The 25,692-nt window shown below is 45.5% G+C and overlaps 1 protein-coding gene across 2 annotated transcripts in view; it reads right to left on the bottom strand.

The window, feature by feature from the left end:
* Positions 1 to 25,692, bottom strand: part of NUAK1 (NUAK family kinase 1) — a 77,476-nt gene that overhangs the window by 34,177 nt on the left and 17,607 nt on the right. For both annotated transcript variants that reach the window (XM_066356096.1, XM_066356101.1), the window contains one exon: positions 6,600 to 6,720. In XM_066356096.1, coding sequence (XP_066212193.1) covers positions 6,600 to 6,720 — 121 coding nt within the window. The remainder of the gene's footprint in view (positions 1 to 6,599; positions 6,721 to 25,692) is intronic.

The raw sequence follows: 25,692 nt of genomic DNA, 5'->3' as shown, positions 1-25,692 counted from the left end.
TAAGTTTCAGACTGAGTGAACAACATGCACTGATCCAGCCAGGTCGCAGATTTTATGAGCCTGCAGGTATTATGAATAATATATCAATGTATATAAATAACTTATATTTCCATGGACTGCTGTGTGGAAAACACTTGCCCTAGGAGTGTACTGGATTTGGACACCAAGCTTCTTCATGACACGCATGCAGAAATATTTTCTAAAAACTCACAAAGCTGAGATGTAATGCTCTCATGTATTTAAGACAGCAATCTCTGTGCAGGCCAGAAATTCTCCACATCATCAGGTCCAGGACAATGCCCCCAGTCAGCGTTCATTGCAGACCACCAAATGACCTGGTTAGTTTTACAAGCACCAGCTTTGAAACATCCCTGACTGGATTTCACATTCAGACCCACCACTTATTAGTTGGTGCAAGCTTGGGAAAAACTAAATTTTCCTTACCATAAAGCAAGAACGTTAACAGTTTGTATATCATGGATGTAAGGATTAAGTGAGATACTACATGTATACATCCTCATACAGGGAAAGCAATCAATAACTCCTAGTTATTATTAGTATTACTTCAAAGCGTAAAATTAAAAAATGTTATTTCATGGCCCTGGCCGGCTGGCTCAGTGGTAGAGCGTCGGCCTGGCATGCAGGAGTCCCGGGTTCGATTCCTGGCCAGGGCACACAGGAGAAGCACCCATCTGCTTCTCCACCCCTCCCCCTCTCCTTCCTCTCTGTCTCTCTCTTCCCCTCCCGCAGCCAAGGCTCCACTGGAGCAAAGTTGGCCCGGGTGCTGAGGATGGTTCTGTGGCCTCTGCCTCAGGCACTAAAATGGCTCTGATTGCAGCAGAGTGATGCCCCAGGTGGACATGCTGGGTGGATCCCGGTCGGGTGCATGCAGGAGTCTGTCTGACTGCCTCCCCATTTCCAACTTTAGAAAAATACAAAAAAAAAAAAGCTATTTCACTCTTCAAAATCAATGATTTGCCCTTATTCCGGGTATAAAATCCATCTTCTCTCCTTTAGCCAATGTGGGCAAGATCTGCTCCTCTCCAACCTCCTTTCTGCTGCCACCATCCTACTCAGTGACACCCTCATCTTCACAGGCCCTCTGTCACTTATCCTAGCATAAACTCCTCCTCTTGAACATCCATACATGCTGTTCCCTTTGCCTGGAATGCCTAGCCCTCCACAGAGGTCACTCCCTTCTTAATTCAGGTCTCAGCTCAAAAGTTACTTATCTATTCAATTGTCTACTCACTGAATGTCAGCTCCATGGGGTCAGAGCTCATCTTGTTCGCCCTGGTATTCCTGGTACCTAGAACAGGGCCTGGTACATATTAAGCACTTGATATTTTTTTATGAATGAATTACTTTTTCTCTGGAACTAGTATTTCAATATCACCAGATAATACAGTCCAAGATGGTGCCTCTTCCTCAAGAAAGCCCAAAGTTCCTGAACATACAGGGAGGTGCACCAGTGCTCTGTCATGTTGCTGGGGTTATTGTTGCTGCTGCTGCTGGTGTGTGTGTGTGTGTGTGTGTGTGTGTGTGTGTGTGTGTGTGTGTTTAATTATAAAGGTCTTTATTGAAAAAGAAATTACAATGTTCTTTAATAGCTTTAGTCACTTGGCTAATGTCCAAACAGCCACTCAGATAGATGGTATTGATTTTTCATTAAGCAAATTAATGCATTTCTGCACTCTGCTAAGGCTCTCTATTGGTCTGTCAAACAACCAATTAGCTTCCAAAGAGAAGGTTTACTTTCTCTCTGTGAGGGGCAGAGAAACCAGCCCATTAACTCACAGAGTTGGGTCCCACCACCATTGCTGCCACCTCACTGTCCCCACCTCATTCCAGGTTTGAGAAGGATAGAAAAAGCAGGCTGAGGGGAATGCCTGAGGCACAGAGATCAGCTGCAGAGCCAGCAAAACAAGACAGGAGGTAAAAAAAAAAAAAAAGAAAAAAAATACAGGATGGAGACCTGGCAGAGGGAAGAAAACAACGGGGGTCAGGTGTGTGCTAGGGCCACCAACTAGCTATGACACCGTGTTATGAGCTGAATTGGGACCTCTCAAATTCACACACTGAAGCCCTAACTCCCAATACTTCAGAATGTGACCCTATATGGACACAGGTTCTCAAAGGCATAATTAAGGTTAAATGGGGTCATTAGGGTGGGTGTTAATCCAATGTGACTGGTGTCCTTATAAAGAGGGGAAATTTGGACACAGATACATTCAGAGGGAAGGTGATGTGAAGACACAGGAAAAGGACATTCATCTACAAGCCAAGGAGAGAGGCCTTAGAAGAAACCAACCCTACTAGTACCTTGATCTTGGACTTCTAGCCTCCAGAATTGTGAGACAATTAATCTCTGTGTTTAAACCTCCCCACCCACCCGGTCTGTGGTGTGGTACTTAGTAGTGGCAACCCTAGCAAACTCATACAACCAGCAAGATATGAACCATCAAGACTTCCACAACTGCCAAATCCATAACACCTGGTCGGCCGACATCAGGCTGTCTGACTTCACTCTCAAAATGGGGTCTTGGGCTGCCCTGGCCAGATGGCTTAGTTGGTTAGAGCATCGTTCCAAAGCACAGAGGTTGCCAGTGTTGGGGCACATGCGGGGACAGAACGATGTTCCTCTCTCTCTCTCTCTCTCTCTCAAGTCAATAAATTAAAAAAAAAAAATTTTTTTAGTACTGTAATTGGGGTCTTGAGGTCATGGGCAGTGAAGCAGATAAAGTCGTAAGACCTGAAGACTTCAGGGTCCCAGTCAGAGGTGTAGGAGCTGGAGCAATGGCCTGGCACCTCCTGCTCCTTACCCCTCAGGGAAGGGAGGAGGGGAGCTGCCCCCCCCCCCCCAGTGATTGAGTGGATGTGGGAGAAACAGAACTTGTGTGGGAGAGGAGAAAGAGAACAAAACAGAAACTGGCAATCTCTAAGAAATTAAAAAGAAAGTGGACCACAGTTAAGCCTCTGGGAGTTTTCTGGATAAAAACAATGCCTTTTATTTGTGTGGTACTCTGCAGGTCACAAACCACCTGATGGCAGTAGCTTTTTTTTTTTTTTTAAGCTATTGAAGTCAGGAATCCCTCTGAGAGTCTGATGAAAGCTATGCACTCCCCAATAAAAAGTAACCCACACACTCACCACAGAAAACATTATATCCCAGCATGGGCCTATTCTGCAAGGATGAAAATGTTCTCTATCTACACTGTCCACCGGGCCAGCCACTAAAACAGGGGGCTACCGAGCACTTGACATGTGGCTAGTGCGACTGAGGAACCGAACTTCTAGATTTTTAAATGTCCATTATTTTTCATTTAAATCCTCATCTGTGGCTCCTGGCTCGTGTGTTACACAATGCAGTGACAGATCCTCTGTAGCCCATCCGTGAAATACCCCGGTCCGTGGACCCCAGGTGAAGAGCTACTTATGATGATGACACTGTCTTCAAAGTAATTATCCTTTTGGAACCTGCCAGCACATGTACCATCTCGTTTAATCCTGCCGGGGTAGGACTCACCCTATTCCACTGAGGCACTGAGAGGCCTACCTTTCTGCCTGATGTCTCACATCTAGCCCACTGAGGAGTGTCTGATGTGAGAACTCCAGCTCTTTTCTGACTCCCTGAAACCAGGTCAGAGTGTTTTATGAATTAAGATGAATTGAGGGCTTCTTAATATGAATTGAGCGAACTTATTTCGAGTTACCCAAAGAACTTTAATTCACACTGGTACCCATCTGAGCAAGGGCCTCTCTTCTCCTTGAAGCCTCCAGCAGGGACTGGACTGAAGCCGCCTCAACCTTGACAATAGAATGTTCTCCCATTATGGCTCATCTCTGGCCTGCCCTTGGGAGGTGAACAGATGCCAGTTTCCACTTGGCCTGTGGCATTCCCAAGGCCAAGGAGGGCACGCTGCTAGTGATGAAGTCAGGCTTCTCTATGCGAGACTCTGACAGCCACAGACGCCTCCCAAATAAAGAAACAGGGAGCTTCATGCTGGAGAACATGCTTTGTGCCTCCTGGGAAAGAAGGCTCCTTCTCCAGGTCAGAAACCCCTAACACATCAGTGCTCACAGGCCATGTGACCCAGCCCCGTCCCATCATACAGGTCAGCCTTCACTACTGCCTTCATGTTTCCATAGTAACCAGATCACAGTGGGCAAGAACACTCAGAATTTGATAAAGGTCACTCTCATCCTGCATTTTGTATATCTACTCACTTCTAACTTCTAGAACAGGGGTCGGGAACCTATGGCTCGCGAGCCAGATGTGCCTCTTTTGATGGCTGCATCTGACTTGCAGACAAATCTTTAATAAAAAAAAGTAATAACGTTAAAAATATAAAACATTCTCATGTGTTACAATCCATTCATTTCCTACCGCTCATGTTGATGGTTGCGGGTGGCTGGAGCCAATCACAGCTGTCCTTCGGGACAACACCGAATTTTTGTTGGATAATGCATAATGTACATGGGTCGTTGTATGGCTCTCATGAAATTACATTTTAAAATATGTGGCATTCATGGCTCTCTCAACCAAAAAGTTTCCCAACGCCTGTTCTAGAAAGTGCCCTCATTCACCAGGCAGATTCAGATTTATTCTATCAGCCTGACTCTTCCTCAAAACAACTCCTCCAAGACCCAGCTCGGATGGCATAAGTCTCCATGAAAACTTCTCACACACAGGCCTCCACGGTCCCAGAATATGCTGCTGACACATCTCCAGAGCACTTTTCCTATCACATCTGCATCACTTCTTGAGCACGAGACCCATACTATATCCCTCTTTAAATTTCACATGGCTTCACAAGAAGCAGATACTCAGTAGACCCATAGTTCCCAACCTGCCCAAACACAGATGATGGGGCCCCAACCCCAATGATGCTGACTCAGCAGGTCCTGTGGGAGGCCCAGGAACCTGTGTGTCTAATAATCCCAATTATACTGATGCTGCTGGTCCAGGGACCACACTTTGAGAAGCGCTGCAAGATGTGTCTGTAAGTGAATGAATGAATTACTGAATGAAAATGTTCCTTAAAATCAAGATAAACAATATTACCAGCAATTACTTGTCGGTAAAGAGCAAAAAAACAAACAAACAAACAAAAAAAACACAGGGAAACAGAAGAAGGAGAATTTTAAATATCAGAAAAACTTTAGTTACCATTTTGTGTTCTTTTAGCTCTTACTGTGGAACTTCTCACAATCAGACTAGAAATTAGAAATAGGTTCATTTTTCTGACTCAGCCACATATTAAAAAAATATTCTCTTTATGTGTAGAGATGCAGAAATGTAGAAAGAAATACCTGAAAATATGTTCACGAATAATGCTTACTAAGGGATGTTGAGATTTCCATAAGCTTTATAATTTTTGTATCTTTGTATAATATGTGAACTTGTTTTTACTGTAATCATATGTCAATTTTATAAAAACAAAGCTATGTAACAAATACATGGAAAGTAAAAAAAAAAAAAAATACCATACATTCTCAAGAATCACTTTGACTCAGAAAATCCAAGACTAGGAATTTTTCATAAGAAAATAATCAGAAATGAACATAAAAATGATGTCCAAGGAGGGTCACTAAAGTCCAGTTTATAATAACCAGAAACTTGAAACAACTGAAATGTCTGACAAAAGGAATTAGATTCAATAAATTACGTTATTTCCATAAATAGAATACCATAAAGTATTTTAAAATGTCCTCATAGGGAAATATTTATTGACATAGGAAAAGATGCATTTTACAAAAAAAATGAAAACAATCAAGCTAATAAACGGTATAAACTGTATGATCTGACTTTGGATCAAGACACATACAGATACAGAGAAATAGATAAAAACATAAATATGGATAGAGAGCTTTTTGTCAAACTGGAAGTTAGAACAGAAATTATTTTTTTAATTTTAACATTAGTATTTTAATCAACTTCAGCAATAAACACAAACTGTTTGTGTAAAATTTGTCCAGGGTATTAAAAAAAAATGATAAGCTGTGGGAAATTTATACTCTCTTTTTCTTCCCACGAGGAATCAAAGAAGTTGAAGCATGAGCTTTTTTATAAGCTTTTCCCCACCCCAGCCCTTCTATAAACACCAGCTACAACTTGGACTCCATCAGCGCCAATAGCTCCCCCTTTTCCCTCCAAGTTTCCAGGACCTGCTGCTCCAAAGGTGATACCTAACTCAAAGAGCCTACCTTTGAGTAATTCAGGACACCACCCCCTGAGCGGTCAGCTTTGTGGAGTGACATGGACAATGCATCCACCCTTACTTGGTCACCATTTTTCAGAAACCACAGCTGTCTGACATACTGGCTTTCAATAAGGTGGATGCTTAGCAACCACCAAGGAACTGGGAAGCTGGAAGAAGGCACCCGCCAGAGGTATTTTATGACCAAAGTGAGCTGTGCTACATGGGTCTGGTTGCATTCAAGGTAACCAAATAAGAGATAACACTGGGCTATTTTTGCATCATGAGGAAAAATACTTGGCTTCTGCCCAGAAAGGCAATTACCTAAAAATCTTGGCAGGCCCTGTGGTATGAGAAATGGTAACTGATACGAGGATGGAAAAAAAAAAAATCACTGACCTTCATAAATACTGATGATATGGGGATGGTTGAGGGATGACATAATCTCAATCTCTCGTCTGATGTGAACCATGTCTTGTTCATCCTTAATTTTGTCCTTACGAATGGATTTTATAGCAACCTGTAAAGTCAGGAAATGAAATGTTACTTGGAGAACTAAACAGATGCAAATCAGCCATTGGGGGAGTTTGGAAAATAAATACAGATGTTACTTGTTGGCAGAATCGACAATAACCAAAACAAAGCTTCGAAATACCCCCTGTCATGTCTTGCATTTATAGCAGAAACACCCTTCTCCCAACAACAGAAAACATCAGGTTTTAACAGCCTGGGGTTTGGGACTGTGGATTTTTCCCCCCCATAAAGCGGAGGCTACTTCATGTGGCCAAATTCATTTACTCTAGGAATGCTGATCCTTTGAAAAAAGAAAAATGAAGAGCTCAGTTTACAGGGTATGGATGATTAAACATGGATAGGTGAAATTAGCATCACTCAGCTCCTCCGGCAGCCGCCCAGGCGATGGCTACAGAAAGCCCTCTCTGGAGGCCACTTCTGCCCAAACCTTGGGTTTTAATACTCCAGGCTGTACTTTTTTATGCACTTGCTCAGAAGCCAAATTCTTCTTACACCCTTCCTCTTGCCCAAGGCACCAGCAACAGCACGTGAAGTGACAAAAAAGGCTCTGCTAGAGGAAATGAGGGTAAAACCAGAGTGACAGCTAGACTCCCTGTCCAGCATCAGTGGATTCCAAAAGCTCCAAACCAATGTCGCCTGCAAATCCAAACCATATACAAGGGCCAGGGCCAGGACACAGAGCAATGACTCAAAAGAATTCCATAAATAAAAAGGCATTATACAACAATGGGAATCTAATAAGGAAACATATGTTTGCTGATAGGTTCATCTTTACTCATGAACAAGTTGGTTGGTAATTTGATTCTCCATGGCTCTGGAGGGGGGGATAGTACAAAAACTACTTAAGGTGAGGAGGTATCCATGGGTAACAAGGAAGCCTGCCAGCCAACCAATTTTGCGGCCCACTCCGAAAGCCTGCCAGGTCACCTTCAACCTGGTGTGCCTGTGGCATTAACCCACCTGTTCCACCCTTTCCTAGACAAAGGTGGTTAAACCATTGCTCTGGATTCCGAAGCCTTGAAGCTCCAGAGAGAAAACGTTCTTGCTATCAACAGCCCAGGGTCACCTCTCCGCTTTCCCAGGGTGTGCCACAGTGGGCCTCAGCAGGGCTCTCATCACGTCTGTGAACACTCATGATCCCCACCAAACACTATACATGAGAACATTTCTAAAGTCCCTCTGTAACTCAACAGGAATTGGGAAGCTCTTTGTATTATTGTTTTTGCTATTTACTGACCTCCCCAAAAGTCAGAGGAAGTCAACTAGCTGCTCCCTGTAGTTCTTTGTAGAACCTTCCCCAGTTGCAATTAAATCAGTATTTGTGTCATTACCTGACGCTACACTAGTGGGGATCTTACTCACTGCTTTATCTCAGTGCTTAGCACCATGCCTGGCACGTGGCAGGTCTGAGAAAAGAGCGTGGGCAGGCAGGCAGGTAGACAGATAGAATGGGAAGGAGAAAAGAGGAGACAGGAAGGAAGGAGGAGAGGGGGAGGCCAGGGTTGGTGCTACTAGGTGACGAGAGCCCAGACTAGAGAACAGATAGTGGAATTAGAGCAAAAAGGAAGGGACCGCTCCTGACAAACAGCACTGCCGAGACAGGCACGACAGGAAGATGGTTTAGGGTTTCTTGGACATCTTCCCTCTGTGGGCATCCGAGGACTGAAGAAAGCAGATAGGAAACAGGGGACACTCTGCTGGACAAAAAGCGCTGCACAGAGATGAATGAGCTTTCACCGACAAAACCCCTTTTCACCACGCAGCTAGGCTCGGAGCTGCCCCGGGTCCTCACGACAGCCGCACTCAGTATGTAGCAAGAAAAGTCTCTGTGCGCTTACGTCAAACGTAAAGATATGACTGGAAGGCTTTATTTTATGTGAGCAGGGCTGGCGATCCTGAGAGCCGGTTCTTGGAGGAAGCAGACAGTGAACACACACAGGCCTGGAGGATGTGGGTGGCTGTTGGACCAACTCCTACATTCCTCCATGAACTAAAGATGGGAGGAGGGGAGAAACCATCTCTTTGATTATGCACCAGGCTGAACTTGGACCTAAGGAGGGCCTATTGTCAAATGACAATAGGAATACATTCTTTCACTATTCAGGGTCAGGAGAGGGTAGTGACATTCTGGGGGGAGGGGGGTAAAGAAAATAAGCCCACTTGTCAATTCTCCCCAACAGGAGCCAGAGGCCCACAGTGCATTTGCCGGGGGACGCTTCTACTCCAGCGTGAAAAGGGAAGCGCCCACATTCTAACACAACCTCGCTCAGCACTAAGAAAGCAAAAAGGGCTCCATAAATGTTAATAAGCACGGTGGTTGTCCCTCCACAAAAGCTTCCCTCTTCCAGCAATGAATCTTCTATTGAAAATGTAAAAAAGGACGCATTCTATCCCCTATTTCAAAGGGTGGTAGAAGTCAGGAGAAGACAGACGCTAGAAATCACTTAGAACTGTGCAACTGCCAAGGCTGGTGGGAAGGCTTTCAGTTCAACTCCCAAGAGCAGTGAGATGACTTCCCCAGGGTCACAGAGCAGTTCATGGTAATCACCAAAACAAAACAATAACAATAACAGCAGGCATTGCAGGAGCACTTCTACATGGTACAGACACTGCGCTAAGTGCTTTATCCACCTCAGATCTCCACAGCCTTCTCATCACTCAAGCTTCAGCGTCAGGCCCCCTGATTATAAGGCCGCCCCTTGGCCACCTCTTCTATACTTTTCCCCATTTTATCTTTTTTGGGGTGTTTTGTACCATCTGAAATATCTTGCTTCTTTGCTGTCTATTCATCCAGCCTGTGGGCTAAAATCCAGTTTGAGGTTGTTTCTGTAAGACTCAGAGAGCTAAGAATAGTTGTCACTTTTTTTTAATACTTGTTTTATTGATTTTAGAGCGAGGAAGGGAGAGAGCAAGAGAGAGACAGGAACATTGATCTGTTCCTGTATGTGCACTGACTGGGGATCAAACCAGCAACTTCTGTGCTTTGGGACAACACTCTAACCAACCAGGCTATCCTGCCAGGGCTGTTGTCATATTTTTAAACAGTTCTTTAAAAGGAAAAAGGAGGAGGGCCCTGGCTGGGTGGCTTAGTGAATAAAGCATTGGCCCAGATGCCAGAGGTCATGGGTTCAACCCCCCGGCACGGCACATAAGAGAAGCAATCAATGGGTACACAACTAAATCTCTCTCTCCGTTCCTCTTTTTCTCTCAAATCAATGGACATATTAAAAGAGAGAGAGAGAGATCTATAAATGTTAGCTTTCGTAATGGGAGGTAGTGCCCGCTTCATGAAGTTGAAGGATATACTGAGCCAGGGCACATGGGAAGCAGTATTGCCTAATGGTTAGCAATAGTTTTCAGTCCTTGCCAAAATCCCTCACTAGCTGTGTGACCTTGGGCAGGTTACATAACTCTCTGTGCTCCAGTTTCCTCATCTGTCAAGTAGGGAAATAACAGTACCAGCTTCATGGGTCCCTCCCTGTGAGGATTACATGTCAAGTGTTTAGAATGTACCTGGCCCAGGGCAGTTGTTCAATAAATGTCAACTATGTTTAACCCAGGGAGAGTGCCCATAAATAGGGTTTCTCTTACTTTCATCCTCAGAGCAAACCTAGAATTCCTCCTGCTTTCTCCTGGGGCAGTGAGCAAAGGCCTGGGGTGGAAACCATATTTGTTCCCAAAGAACACAAAGGGCTGGAGCATCTCTCTCCTGGGTCTTCAACTTGTACCCTCATCCGCAATGCCAGGAAGCTCAGAGCAGGTGGGGCCCCGGAGTCTGAGACCAGACAGCAGGTGAACAGCTTGACCCTAAGAGCATCTTTCCCCATCCATCTCCTTTTATGATCACCCATCCGGGTGAACAAGGGAGTACACTCTTCTTCCTCAGAATCAAAAGTCTGGCTCCAGTGACCCACTGCCACTTTTCTGGATTTGTTCATCCACTTACTCCTTTGAGCACTGATCAGGTACCAAGCACAGTGCTAAGCAGGGGTGGGATTCAGTTGGGTCCCTCAGTTCACACAGTTCGGCGGAACCGATACCTAATTTTTGTTGAGTTCGGCGAACTGGTTGTTAAAATGGCACTTGTAATCAGGGTTCTCTCCAACGTGAGTGCCTGGGCAGCTGCCGATTGTGGAAATCACAAATTTACATTCCTAACTCTTTCTAACGTTCATCTGCGCAACAGCGTATTCTAAGCGCCCGTAGTAATGTTCATTCCATCCGTAGGTGAGAAAAATTGCAAATGAGGATGCCAATCAAGAAGCAATATGGAAATATCTTAAATAAAAGTTTTATTGTTTTTATTCAGGTATTGTTTAATATTTTTTCATTAATATTTTAAAATTCTTTCTTATACTCTAGCTTTGTGCACCTCTTTTATTGTTCTTATTTAAGTATAAAATGCATGAGATAATAAACCACCTTTCAGTATACAGTTTCACTTTTTTATACGTAAAATGGTCATTAGGGCAGAGAACCGGTTGTTAAATTATCTGAATCCCACCACTGGTGCTGAGATGACACAAGAGGCAGCCACCAGCATTCTGCCCCAGAGCTCAATGTTGGGGGCACAGGGTACAAAGGAGAAAAATTACATAAATAACTACATAATTTCCCTCATGGCCAAATGTTACCAAAGATACGCAAAGAGATGCCAACATTATAGGAAAAAAAGCTGCTCTCCAATTTTCCTCCATCCTCACCACATCTACAAAGAAAGACTGAGATAAGTAAAGAGCTCAGCAGGAAGAGATTACCAAATGTCTGAAATCATGCACCCTCCTCCCCCCAGCAAAAAAAAAAAAAAAACTAATTTGTTTCTGCACGAGTCAGATTTCACTCTGCCTTCAAAATGACTAGAGCCGGGAAGTCAGGTGTCTGAGCCCGACACTCAGCACAGCAATGTTCATAAGCATCCTCACGTCTAGACAGCGCCGTGTGCCTTATAAAACGATCTGCTTTTCAATGAAGCCACCCCATAGTTTAATGTTTAAACCATATGCAGCAGCAGGTCTGGCCAGGGACCTGCCAACGCTGCCCTGTGGTGCCTGCCTGCCGCTATAAAGAGGCAAAAACCAGCCCGGCCAATTTCCATCCCTTATTAAATACAGCGGGCCCAGCCTCCTCTTCCACAGAGGTAGGGTTTCCTTTTTGTGAATCATCACCCCAAACCACCTGCTCTGCAGCCTGCCACCGCGGCAGCTGTCAACAGTAGGAGCTCGGTGACCTTGGCAGGCTTATGGGGAAGCAGGGCAGCGGGGTGAAAGCTTAGCTTTCACTGGAGGGCTGACCTCAGGCAAGCCCGAACCTCAGGGGCTGTAAAATGGAGTGAGCAAGTCAGACCTCCCAGAGCTGTTGTAAGGAGTGGAAATCGTGTATGTAAAGTTCCCGGCACCCAGTAGGTGCTCACTGAATGGAGGTGACTATAAATGAGGTCTATCAGACACAGGGTCCTGGACCATGTTTTAGGGGTGAGGAGCCCACAGCACATCGTTTCACAGACCTCCCCCCTCCTCGTTTCCCCCACACATCTTCTCCCCACATTTATACTGATGGAAGAGCAGGTTGAAATTCACATACAGCCTGCATGTCTGCATGCGGCAGACAGCCAGCAGTCTCCCTGGCCTGCTTTGGGGTGTGGGGGACATTCTGGGCAGGATGTGCGTATCTGAGCCTCCAGTCAGAAGAATTACTGCCCTGACCCTCTGCAGCCCCTTCCCATGGGTGCTCCTCCCTGCCCTATGTCAGCCTGCAGGAAGTGTTCCAAAAACAGTGCCTCTCACACAGGGATCATAGACATCTGGTTAAAATGTAGATCCTGAATCCAAAGTCTAAGGAAGGGCCTGGGACCTTGCATTTCTAGGAAGCTCCCAGGTGATGCCAGTCATGCAGGTTCAAGGACCCACCTTGAGCAGTGAGATCTTAGTGCTCTGCCTTTGGCCCCGACATTACCAACATTTTTACATCAGTGACAACATTCTTAACAACAGCAGTGACTATAACATTCACTCTGTGTGAACCATGTGCCGGTGGACCTTACCTCATTTAATCCTAACTACAACCCCATTTTAGAGGGGAGGAAACTGAGGCACAGAGGACATAAACATTACCCAAAGTCACACAGCTGGCAAATGATGGAGGTCACACTTGAACCCAGGCAGGTTGAGCCTAGAGGCTGCTGATTCTTGAGGCTGTGGAGGAAGTTAGGATGGACAGCTGGCAGAATCTCCCAAGGCCAATGTGATGGGCCCATCCAAGCACATGCAGTTTTACAGGGTCACAGGTGAGATGCAGGGAGGGGGCTTGGGGAGTGAGCAGCAGGAAAGACACATGGCTGTAAACGCGGCATTAGTATCACTTTAGTGGGGACAAGCTTGCAGTTATCTGGCAACAGGAGCTGGCAGCTTCCCCGCCATTCACAAGGTGTGATCTCACACCCAGCCACATTCCACAGGAGCTGCAGGAAGCCGAGTCAGAGGCAGCTTAGGGACCTCTTCTGAACGAAGGGGCCACTGCAAGTGGCCTCTAGGCAGCCAAGTTGGAGGCCAGTGTACAGGTTCCTGTTCCTGTCTGGTTGATGGTCAGAGTTCAGCAAGGCTGAGCTCCACACAGGTCCAAAGCTCCTTAGGAACACCAAATGGCTTTCCCTCAGAAGGCCTGTGCCCAGCCACCACCTCAGTGATGCCACCCAAGAGACAACCTTGTAGCCAAAGCCCTTGATTAATTAAATGACCCCCGGCTCTTTGTGAGCAGCCTGGCCAACTCAGGAAAACACTCCAGCAAGTTGCAATGATGCAGCCAGCCCTACAGGGCCCCAGGCCAGCTCTGCCGCGGGGCCCACAGGCCTCTTCCTCTTCGGCCTGTTGATTCATGTCATTACATGGATGTTTTTTCAGACAGAAGCCGGTTGGAAGCCAAGAGTTGTATCAACAGGCTCTGAGCAGAGGCATCCCGATGCCAGGGAGTATGACGTGTAGAAAAAAAAGGTTTCTTCTTCAAAGAATGGCATCCCACCATTTGCCACCACCAGCCCTTTAATCTTGTAAAAGGTTCTAAAAATATAATCCTCTGTCACTCAGTTCTCAATCCTCTATTTCCCAAAACTCCCCATCAGAGATGACGTTTCCTCAGATGAGACCGATTTTTCTCCTGCTATGAGAAATGTGTTCTATTTCCAGAATGTAAGCAGCAAATCAGATTTTTACTTGACGGCACCAGGGCCTGCTTCGGGGGACTTCAGAGAGGTCTGGGACTTTTTCCCTGCGTGTACAGTCAGTCTTTGATCTCCACCGCCCCCCCTTCCAAGGACTGAGCTAAGATTCACTGTTGCACGTGGTGATGCCACAAGGAAGTGGAATTAAGACTAAGAAATCTCTGGCAGATTTACACACCCTGTATGGCAGGCGCTGAGGTTTGTAAACATGAGATAATGGCCATGGCTGACCAAGCAGTGAAAAGAAGGCCAAGGGAAAGTTAACACCAGTGGCCATGCCAGAAGCAAGCAACAAACCAGCTCGGAGCACAAACTTAGGTTCTCGAGCGTCTTAGAGCGATTTGCCAGAGGGTGGTGAGCACACCCTGTGCATCAGAGCCCCTGGTTGTGGGAAGAGTGCAGGTAGGGGAAGCTGTCAAAACGCAGAGTCAAGGGCCCACCCCAGATCTATTGAATTTTGAGGGTGGGGGCAAGCTGGTATCAGCATTTTTTATGAGCCTCCCCAGAAATTCTGCTGCACTTTGAAGTTTAAGAAATGCCACCTTAAACCCGAGTAACTATGGCCATGATGGCCCTTATTATTCCGTACCTTTCATATGATGCAGTCATAGTAAACACTAGATGATCAGTGAAACTGATGAGCTATACATCTAGACAGAGGAAAATGAAAAACAATCTGCTTCCTGGACTTGAATTCATTCACCCCAGGCAAATGGAAGGCTTCTTCCTCCCATCCTCACCCAAGGCAGGCCTATGGCTGCCACAGGGCAGGGAGCTGGCTGCCGATTCACTCTGCGCACCCAATCTGGGGCGCCCACGCCTGGTAGAAGTGAATGTGTCCAACAAAGGAGAAAGAAAGTGAGCCCCGGAGGCCACGTCTGCAGCCTTGGGGAGCCTTCTCTTGCCGGGACCCTCTGTAAGTCCCTCGGGGCTCTCTGCTCTAACAAACACCCTCACGGCCGCCTGCACGAAAATGTCTCTTGTCGCAAAGGAGATGCCACACAGGCAACTAGAGTGGCAGACACACTGAAAATGCAAGGCTTTTTAGCTGGGACTCAAGTGGCCAAGCAGATGTTTGCGGTCTTTGATGTTACCTAAAGGCAACATCAAATCTGATGTTGCTTTTAAGGAGTGAAATAAGTAAATCAGAAAAAAACAAGAACTACATGATTCCATACATTGGTGGAACATAAAAATGAGACTAAGAGACATGGACAAGAGTGTGGTGGTTACCAGGGGTGGGGGGAGGGGGGACAGGGGGAGGGTTGGGGGGAGGGGGAGGGGCACAGAGAACTAGATGGAGGGTGGCGAAGGACAATCTGACTTTGGGCGAGGGGTATGCAACATAGTTTAATGACAAGATAACCTGGACATGTTTTCTTTGAATATATGTACCCTGATTTATTAATGTCATCCCATTACCATTAATAAAAATTTATTTAAAAAAAAAAATAAAATAAAGTCAACACTGATCACAATTTAAAAAAAAAAAAAAAAAAAAAAAAAATCTGATGTTGCAAGACCAAATCTCAATTCTCAAGTGCCGCTGCTTTTCTTCCAGGTTACAACTGCGGGGGGGGGGGGGGGGGGGGGGGGGGGGGGGGGGAGGGCACGGGGGCTGGACCTGAGGGTTGTGCTTACTCACAAGTTGGAGGGCCTCAACTGGTAGCATCTGATCAGTCTGACTCTGTTTATAACACGGCTTGGATAAGCTTAGGGTTGTGCAACTTTTATTTATCAGCCTCCAAGCCCAGCAGAGAGCCCAGCCAGAACCGCTAAGAAACCTGGCATCAGCACTTAGGCCTGTACTTGGCCCAGGTGCCCCTGCACAGAGAGGTCCTCAGGAAAGCACATCACAAGCTCAGTTTCCTCATCTGCAATGAAGAAGATAAGAGCACAACCTCGCAAGCTGGGACATGCAGAAATCATATCAGCTATGCACTATGCATATGATGGAGGGCAGAGAAGGCCAAGAGTCTCTAGGGCAGAGGCATAATGAGCACCATTATCACCAGCAGATGTTAGAGCTGCAGGTGTCTGAGTCCCAAGGAGGTTGAAGCACAGGTCCCAAGTTAACAGCATCACTGGAACTGCAGCAAGAGTCCTGAGTCTGCCTGACCAGGCAGTGGCACAGTGGATAGAGCGCCGGACTGGGATGCGGAGGACCCAGCTTCGAGACCCCAAGGTCACCAGCTTGAGCGCAGGCTCATCTGGCTTGAGAAAAAAAAAAAAAAAAAAAGCTCACCAGCTTGGACCCAAGGTCACTGGCTCGAGCAAGGGGTCACTCGGTCCACTGAAGGCCCGCGGTCAAGGCACATAAGAGAAACAATCAATGAACAACTAAGGTGTCGCAACGAGAAACTGATGATTGATGCTTCTCATCTCTCTCCATTTCTGTCTGTCTGCCCCTATCTATCCCCTCCCCTCTGTGTCCCTGTAAATAAATAAATAAATAAATAAATAAATCAAAAAGAGTCCTGAGTCTCACTCCAGTCCTGGATTATTAGTCTGGGCAAGGAATCCTAAATTCCGAGCCACAGCCGGCAGCAGGACAGACTCTGCCTCAGCAAGGTTCAACATTCACACCTGAGTCAGGCTCCTGCGCAGTCAAGTCCCCAGAAGCACCGTATTATGGACACATGGAGATGAGGAGTGACAGACACACCTAAGCATGCAGGCAAATTGTGACCCATTTCGCAGCGTGGTGCATTATTTCCACTCCATCGAGTGCCGGGGGCTGTCCTCACACACACGCTGGGGACACTGTTTTCAGTCCAATTCAGTCCAAACCTTGTTCCAACTTCGGAAGGCTGATTTGATATCACACATGAATAGGCATACTTGGGAGGTTTTTATCCCATTATTTCTTAATCATTTGAAAACACTGCTTTTAAATATTAACTTCAGGCTGCTGTTGAATCACTGACCTTGGGAGCAATGAACAGAAAGACAAAAGACCTAAGAAACAAAATGAGTTTTCCACCGAGAAAGAAAATTAGTCAGTGGAGTTTAGCCGATCCAGATGAACAGAACGAAGAAGAAAAAGTTTTTAATTTCTTAAGATGGTAAAATACATTTAACATGCAACCAGAAAAAGGGCATGGCTTTACATTTTATTTAAATATAATATAAACATGGGTGATTTCACAGCTAAGTGAAAGAGAAGATTCTTCAGAAGTTATTTTTATCCTGACAGACTCCCTCTTAGTCGAAAAACTGATTTATGGCAATTAAAGTGCAAAGACATATCAGACAAGGAAGGAACAATGGCCCGGCTGCAGTCTGTCCCCCTGGAGGCCTCATTCATCATCCCTTCACACTCAGAAGCTTCTTTTCCTTCCAAGGAAAGCTCTCATTGTCCATTACCCAGAGAGTTAACAGGCTGGTTCCTGCTCCACAGCTCCATTGCAAAATCCATCTGGATGCTTATCAGCCAGCTAATTACTGCCCCACAAACCTGCCTGGGATGCTTGTCAAGGCAGCACCTCCGGCTACAAATGCACAGCCCCCCAAGCAAGGACAACCCCACCCCCAAGGAGCATGCTCAGTTCCAGGCAGGTATTTCCTGCCGCCCGGATCAGGATCTCTGCCAGGACCTCTGTCATCTGTGACTGACTTCCGCTACCACCTCCTTCACATTCAGCCCCTGCAATGAACCCCATAAAGCACGTACAGTCCCCTTTCATAACCTCACTCGCCACCACAGGTAGGTTTCATTCATATAGAGACCACTTCATTCTAACACGTCTATCGTCTATTTCCTTCAGTACAACTCCAGTGCCTAACAGGGGCATGGTGCATGTATTACATGCCAAAAAGCTGATGCTGAAACGGACCCCACATATTAAAAATGACTCTTAACATTATGCTAAATGAAAAGTCAGACAGAGAAAGACAGATAATGTATGATTTCGCTTACATGTGGAATATAAAAGATCCAAACTCAGAGAAACAGAGAGTAGGGGCTTGGGGGTGCGGGGAGAAACGGGGAGATGCTGGTCAAAGAATACAAACTTTCAACTGTAAGATGAGGAAGTTCTGGGGACCTAATTACAGCATAATGAGTACAAGTAACAAAATGTGTAAGGTCGGTGGATAATGGGGAAAGGTCAGGCCCGGAACTTTGGCTGGGACCGCCAAAAACCCAGCGCGCCAAAAGAAACTTCCCAGGAGCCCTTTGGAAAAAAGCGACCATCTGCCAGCCAGTGAGATTTCACCACGTCATATTAGCTTGACCACCCTAGGGACCTTTTAAATATCTCCCACACGGGTCACCACTTGCGACTTCCCTGGCCTCCATCTTTCCTTGGGGCCAGGGAACCTCCAGGTGGGATGCATGCTCTGTACTCAATAAAGCCTTTTGTTACTCCACACGTTGTGGCTCGGACCCCCTTCCTTCCTTCTCGGTGGGAAAAAATACCTTACAATATGTATTACATACTTGAAAGTTTTAAGAGAGTAAATCTTAAATGTTATCACCACACACACACACACACACGAAAGATAAAAATGAATTACATGAGGGGATGGAAGTATTAACTAACCATATTGTGATAATAATTTTGCCACATATATGTGAATCAAATCAACACCTGGTCTTCCTTAAACTTACATAACATGTGTCAATAAAACTGGGGAGAGGACCCTTAAAAACCATAAAACAATAGCAGGACATCTTATTATTACACAGGTACCTGTCACCGAGTCTTCTTTTACTTACTAATCTCTCAAGTGTTGAATCCAATCTGCCCTGTCCTGAAATCACTTAGCCTAAACAGCTCTTCTTGAAAATAGAGATGGGCCCTGGCCAGCTGCTAGGTTGGTTAGAGCATCATCTGGATACACAGAGGTTGCCAGTTTAATCCCTAGTCAGGGCACACACAGAAACAGATAGATGTTTCTGTATCACTCTACTCTCCCCCTTCCTCTCCTCTAAAATCAATAAATAATTTTTTTTTAAAAAAAAGAAAAGAAAATGGAGATGGGCTGGGAGATAATTCACAACAGCTAATAGTAATCATATATCAACCAGTCATCAAGCCCTCAGTACATGCTAGGCCAGGGGTCCCCAAACTTTTTACACAGGGGGCCAGTTCACTGTCCCTCAGACCATTGGAGGGCCAGACTATAAAAAAAAACTATGAACAAATCCCTATGTACACTGCACAGATCTTATTTTAAAGTAAAAAAAAAAAAAAAAAACGGGAACAAATACAATATTTAAAATAAAGAACAAGTAAATTTAAATCAACCAACTGACCAGTATTTCAATGGGAACTGTGCTCCTCTCACTGACCACCAATGAAAGAGGTGCCCCTTCCGGAAGTGCCGCGGGGCCGGATAAATGGCCTCAGGGGGCCGCATGTGGCCCCCGGGCCGTAGTTTGGGGACCCCTGTGCTAGGCCCTGGGCATCATCCCATTAAAGGCTTCAACCATTTACTCAATAAATTCTTGCAGAGTTGATGAATATAAACTGAGCCTGAAGGAGGTTAAGTAACTTGCCCTGGGGCACACAACTAATAGGTAGGAGAACTGAGTCTCATTAAAAACCCCAAAGACCATACCCTCCACCTCCGTACCACACTGACAAAGCACACCGCACGGTGCCTGCACACGGTCAGTGTCTGATGAATGCAAACTCAGCCAGTCTCGGGAGGTGAAGGCCCCACCAAATCCACTCTGCTTTGTCTTTTTTTAAGCTAAAATTTAAACCACTTCCATCTTCAAAAGCACACCCCCTGGTGTTCCTTGCTGCTCTCTGAGGCCAGCTGATGCAGTTGGCAGAACTGGGCAGCAGGGTTTGGGAGGCATGTCCCTAAAATGATGCAATAATGAGTCAATTCTCCACCAAGCAATTTTGGGAAATCTACTCCAAATAAGGCATTGATCCAGGTGCTATAAAATGTGACCCAGACCTACTCCTTAAGTTGTTTATAAGCCAGTTGAAAAGAGCAATGGGCATGGGCACCTCCTTCCTGCCCTGCACCCATTCACCCTTCTACTAGTAGCCATAGTTTCTGCCAAATAATGCTCACACCAAAAAATATTTACTGTTGTTACTGACCAAATTGTGTTTATTCCCTCACCCCCCCCCCAACACACACACACATACACACAAGTTCATTTGTTTAAGCCCTAACCCCCAGCATGACGGCATTCGGGGAAAGGACCTAAAAGGAGGCAATTAAGGTCAAATGAGGTCATACGGGTAGGGTCCTGGTCCTACAGAGCTGGTGTCCTTACAAGAGGAAGAGACACCAGGAGTCTACGCACACCTAGGAAAAGCCATGTGAGGACACAGTGAGAAGGCGGCTGTCTACAAGCCATGGAGAAGTGGTCTCACCAGAAACCAATCCTGCTGGAACCTTGATATTGGACTTCTAGCCTCCAGGACTGTAAAAAAATTAATTTTTCTTGTTTAAGCCACTCAGTCGGTGGCAGTCTGTTATGGCAGCCTGAGCAGACTAAGACACTGGCCATTTTCCATGCTGCTTAAAACACAGTCAATAAGTAAACTAACAAAAGGGAGAGTCATTCATGGTCAATACCAGGCACAGCGAGTAGAGAATGCCAAACAGGAGCCCTAACTGCTTTGTTCACCCCCGTGTTCCCAACGTCCAGGAGAGAGTCTGGCCCCACAGCAGATACTTCATAAACACTTGTTGAGTTGAACTGAATCAAACATGATAAATATTTTCATAAGGATGACTCCTTTCTCACCCATCCACCCACTACCACCAACCTGGCCCAGTAACTACAAGTTGCTGAAATCAGACACCCCCACCCCCCCCAGATGATATCCCAGATTCCACTCTGGCCCACACTGCTTCTGTACTTGTGGGTAAGACCACAAATCCATGGGTACAATACCATGGTGTGAAGAACCAACTCCTATGTATACAATGCCGCCCTATTTCCCTCTCCCCACCATCCATGAGACAGGCAGGAGAGGGACACAAACAGAGGAAAAGAACTCCCTGAGTCCTCACATGTCATCAAGTCAACACCCAAGTTTCAACCCAGGTACTTGACTTCTGTGGCCAGTGTAGCTTCTGCCAGACCACACCTACTTCCCCATTTCATCAAACCTGTGGAAACACGGAGTAAAGAAGCAACACCCTGAGTCCTGCCGTTGTGATGCTTCCTTTCTCTGGAGCTTAGACCTTGTGGAAAACTAGCTCAGAGATCAGACTGTTCAAATGTCGTGGGCGACCTGGCCAGGGAGCTAATCAGAACAATTTGGGAATGCGGCAAAACAAGGACACCCCTTCCTGGATCAAGCATTGCCTTTGTGGCAACACTTCATAAGAACCATTCTCTTACAACAAAACTGTCAAATCCAGCAACCACAGGCCAGAAACATCCCAGCTGAACCCCGCCAAGCTGCTTTCTGATGTACTGTACACACAAATACCAGTATTCCCCAGATGTTCTCCATGTAAAACATTTGGTTTGAGACACAGCCTTTCTTTCCCCAAAACTCTTACATTTGTTTAATGGACTCATACAGTTCAGCTAAAATATCCTGGAGCAGACATCTGAAGCCAGCCCAGCTCTGATGCAAGCATCCCATCTGCAGGAAAGACAAACAAGTAAATAAGACAAACCTCCCCCAGATTTATGCTCCTTGCATCTTTTAAGCAGGTCATAAAATGCAAGCTATGTGCGGATAGCAAAGCACATTGCTTTTAAATGTGCTCAAACAGAGAATGGGTCTGGCCTACTGAAGAGGAAGCTACATTCTCTTTCTTACTCTTTCAGGAGAGAAATTACAAAATCTGTCACCTGAGCAATGTAGATGATTGAGGTAAAGACAGGTTTTTCCTGGATCTAGTTGTCCAAATATAGCAATAATTCCTTTATTCCAATGACCCTTATCTCTTCACCCACAATCCAGAACACAGGTAAGAGGTGGTAAAAAATGTGAAAGCAGCCCAAGAGCCCTTCAGCAGATGAGTGGATAAAAAAGCGGTGGTACATTTACACAATGGAATACTACTCAGCTATAAAAAAAAAAAAAAGAAGGAAATCAACTTTTGCGACAGCATGGATGGACCTACAGATTATTATGCTGAGTGAAAAGCCAGTCAGAAAAAAGACGAATATCATATGATTTCACTTATACATGGAACGTAATGAACAAAATAAACAAAACTGAAACAGAGTCATAGATAGAGAGAACAGACTGACAGCTGTCAGAGGGGAAGGGGGTTGGGGGCTGGTGAAAAAGGTGAAGGGATTAAGTTAAAAAAAATCTCACAGATACAGACAACAGTGTGGAGATCACCAGAGGGAACGGAGGGGGGGGAGGGAGAAGAGGGCAAAGGGGGGACAGATGTTGATGGAAGGAGACTAGACTTTGGATGGTGAGCATTAATTGTATTAAATATACAATTGATGTACTAAAGAAGTGTACACTTGAAACCTATATAATTTTATTAACCAGTGTAACCCCAATAAATGCAATTAAAAAAATGAGGTGGCAAAATGGAAAATGCATTGTACCTTAAGTCAAGAGACCCAGCCAGCTTGGCCACATACTAACTGGATGGCCCTGACCAGGCTCAAAGTGGCTTAGCTTATTATATCAATATAAGGAAGATGAGGCTTCACTAGATTCACTATCATGGGCAGTTCAACTGTGAAGACTATGATTAAGGGCAATAAACCCTTAGAAAAGCCAAGAAATGTCATCAAATCCATGCATTGGGCCCCTGCAGACGGTTACCCACAGTTTTCCTACTAACAGTTCTAACAAGCTTGGTCACAGCAAATCTGCGCAAAAGTGGAAAAACAGAACCAGAAAGCCACTGGAGACAGACTCACTGACAGAATGAAGACAGGACCTCTAACTTCACCTTTAATCTTGTCTTGGGAGTTTTCAGTATTGAGCCTGTGGTATTCTTTGCTGTAGGGAAAAGAAGAATTTTGCCATTTAAAAAGGCCACAAAAAGGAATGAGTTGATGAGGGAGAAGATAGATGAATTATAAATAGCAGACATAAGAACTCCAAAACACAGTACTGAGGACCATTTAAGAGTTCACCCAAAGACATCAAGATAAGGTTTAACTACCTTCAAGGTATTTTGTTTTAAGAAGGCAAGAAATGGCCCTGCCAGGTTGCTCAGTGGATAAAGCATCATCCCAACGCACAGAGGTTGTGAGTTTAATCACAGTCATACAAGAAGCAATCAGTGAGTGCACAACTAAATGGAACAACTAAGTGGAACCATGATTTGATGTTTCTCTCTCTCTCTCTTTCAAAATCAATGGAAAATTTTCAAAACAAAGAAGAAGAAAGCAAGAAAGTATATATCTACTTAGAAAGATTTCCATAATAAATGAATACAACTTTTTTAAAAACTGACTCTTTAATGGGTGGACTTCAATTACCTGGAAAAATATATTTAAAGCTCTATATTATAACTTATTTCCACTTAAGGCATCAGATTAACCAGTGTTCTCCATTTCCTTGACTGAGGCTCATGCCAGGTTGAACAGTACCAGTTCTTGGGCTCCTCTCTGCATTTCCCGTACCCTTCTGTTCAATCAGCCAACTATCTTCCGCCTCCCCAGCCAGACCGACGTCTCCAGTGTGGTGACCTCTACAGTCCATGGAACATCTCACTCTCCAACAAGGCCAGCAAATCGTAGCACAACTGTAACTTCCTCCAGATACGAATCTCCAGAATTCAGACTTGTGTTTACCCCCACTACTGCCAAGAAAAGGCAAAATACAGTGAGATAATATACAGAAAATGCCCAGCAGTGTGCCCAACATACAGCATATGCTCCAACACCACTTTTTAAGTTACTATGATTAACAAACAGACCTTATGCAGAAATGCGTGTACATAAGGACACAACAGTGAGATCCTTGGAATGTGAGGCTGAGAGGATGGTGACAGAGAGGACAGGGGTTGGGAGAAAGGGAACAGCTGTACTGTGGCCTCTTTTAAGAGGACATTTCAGGTCACCCCACTAAAAGAAGTCCCTCCAAATGTCCTTCTGTAGCCCTCAGGGAATCAACTGCAGAATTGGATTATTTCCCTGAAACAAGCAGACACACAAAGGTCACTACAACTGGGGCCTAAAAAGAAAACAAGCGGCTGCCAATTTACGGGCAGCCTCTGATGCAACAGAGCCAAAGGTCCCGGCCCAGGTCCGGCAGGATGGCTTTGGACACACCAGGCCTCCCTGACGAAGGCACACTGGGCAAGAATGGGGGAGGGGATTCACCTTCCTGCGGGCCAGGCCCAGGCTTGACCAGTCATGGATGGGGGACACCCTCAGAGATACAGACCCTTGGACCTTAGTGGTCACCATGCTTTAGCCAGTGGCTCTCAACTTGGACAGTGCATGACAGCAACCTATGGGGCAGTTCAAAAATACTAATGCCTGGGCCCCATCCCCACAGAGCTTTTAAAAGGTCCACAGGTTATTCTAATGCTTCGCCAGAACTGAGAACCAGAGGGGTAGCGGGAAGAGCCATGGTGGGGAGAGACAGACCTGACTTTTGAACTCCGGTGCCGCCACAATTACCAGAGCAGATGAATTACTCTTTCTGAGCATTAGCTTCTTTAACTGCAAAGCAGGGATAATAGTCATGACATGTCACAGAGCTGCCGTGCAATGAGAGGACGCCTAACGGCCTCACTGTCTGGCAGAAGGCACACACCAAGTGTTCTGTGGACATTCACTCCTGTCCCTTCCACTCCCCTTCTGTCCAGGTTCTCCATGTGGGTCTGGAGTTCTGAGCACGCTCACCTCTATGGGGTTTCCTGCCTCTCTAAGTGATTCATAAAGGGCAGAAGGCAGACATATGCTGCCTTACATTGTACCCCCATCACAGATGCAAACACTGAGCCCTATTAGGTGAAACAGGCATATTCTATGGCAAAAGTACATAAAAACTGAGTCACAAGCAGCAAATGAGGGAACTCCTAGTTTTTAAGATTTGGTTTGCTTTTCCTGTCTAGATGACAGACTCATCTTGGGTATGACACTTCCTTGGGATGTCCCTGCCTCTGTATTTGCCCCCCACCACCACCACCACCATTCAGCCAGGAGCAAGGCTCACACTTGGAGCACCACACAGGGCTGGCACACAGTAAGCCCACGGGAATGCCTGCCGAATGAATGAATTCTTCTTCTTGGGCCCAGGGATGGGCACTTACAGATCAAGAGCTCATAATGCCCAAATGTGTTAATCCCCAAAACAGGCATTTCATAAATATACTTGAACTTTGATTCTCAGCAACTGGCAGCAAAGGAGATAAAGGCCCCATTCAGCATTTGGGAGGCAGCTGCTCAGTGACCATAAGCAGCACTTCTGTTTGAGTGGTGCAAACATGGGCAAGTGACTTAATTTTCTTAATGCTCAGTTTCTCCACTATAAAATGGAATAATAATGGTGTGTACCTTTTAGGGTTACCATCAGGATGAATTCAGGTCAGTGATCTAACATGCTCAGACTCCTGCCTGGCACCATCACTGCCTTTGCAACCACTTGCTATTATTATTATTATTATTATACCATAGAAGGATAACAGCAAAGAGACCTCCAGCTTCAGAACCAAATTAAGGACCCAGGGTCTTAGGACCCTCCAGTTATCATAAGAGAAGGTATGAACTAAAGAAATGGGGTGGTATATCCCCAGATAAATACAACAAGTAGCTTTCCCTTGCTGTGTTTCTCCAAGTACAGATCATGGACCAATTCCTCATACTCATTTGAGTTAGTT

This window comes from Saccopteryx leptura, chromosome 1 (assembly GCF_036850995.1).
Source record: "Saccopteryx leptura isolate mSacLep1 chromosome 1, mSacLep1_pri_phased_curated, whole genome shotgun sequence".
In the NCBI taxonomy this organism is placed as follows: domain Eukaryota; kingdom Metazoa; phylum Chordata; class Mammalia; order Chiroptera; family Emballonuridae; genus Saccopteryx; species Saccopteryx leptura.
Note: the sequence above shows the minus strand (reverse complement) of the source record. Positions and strands in the feature narration are given on the sequence as shown.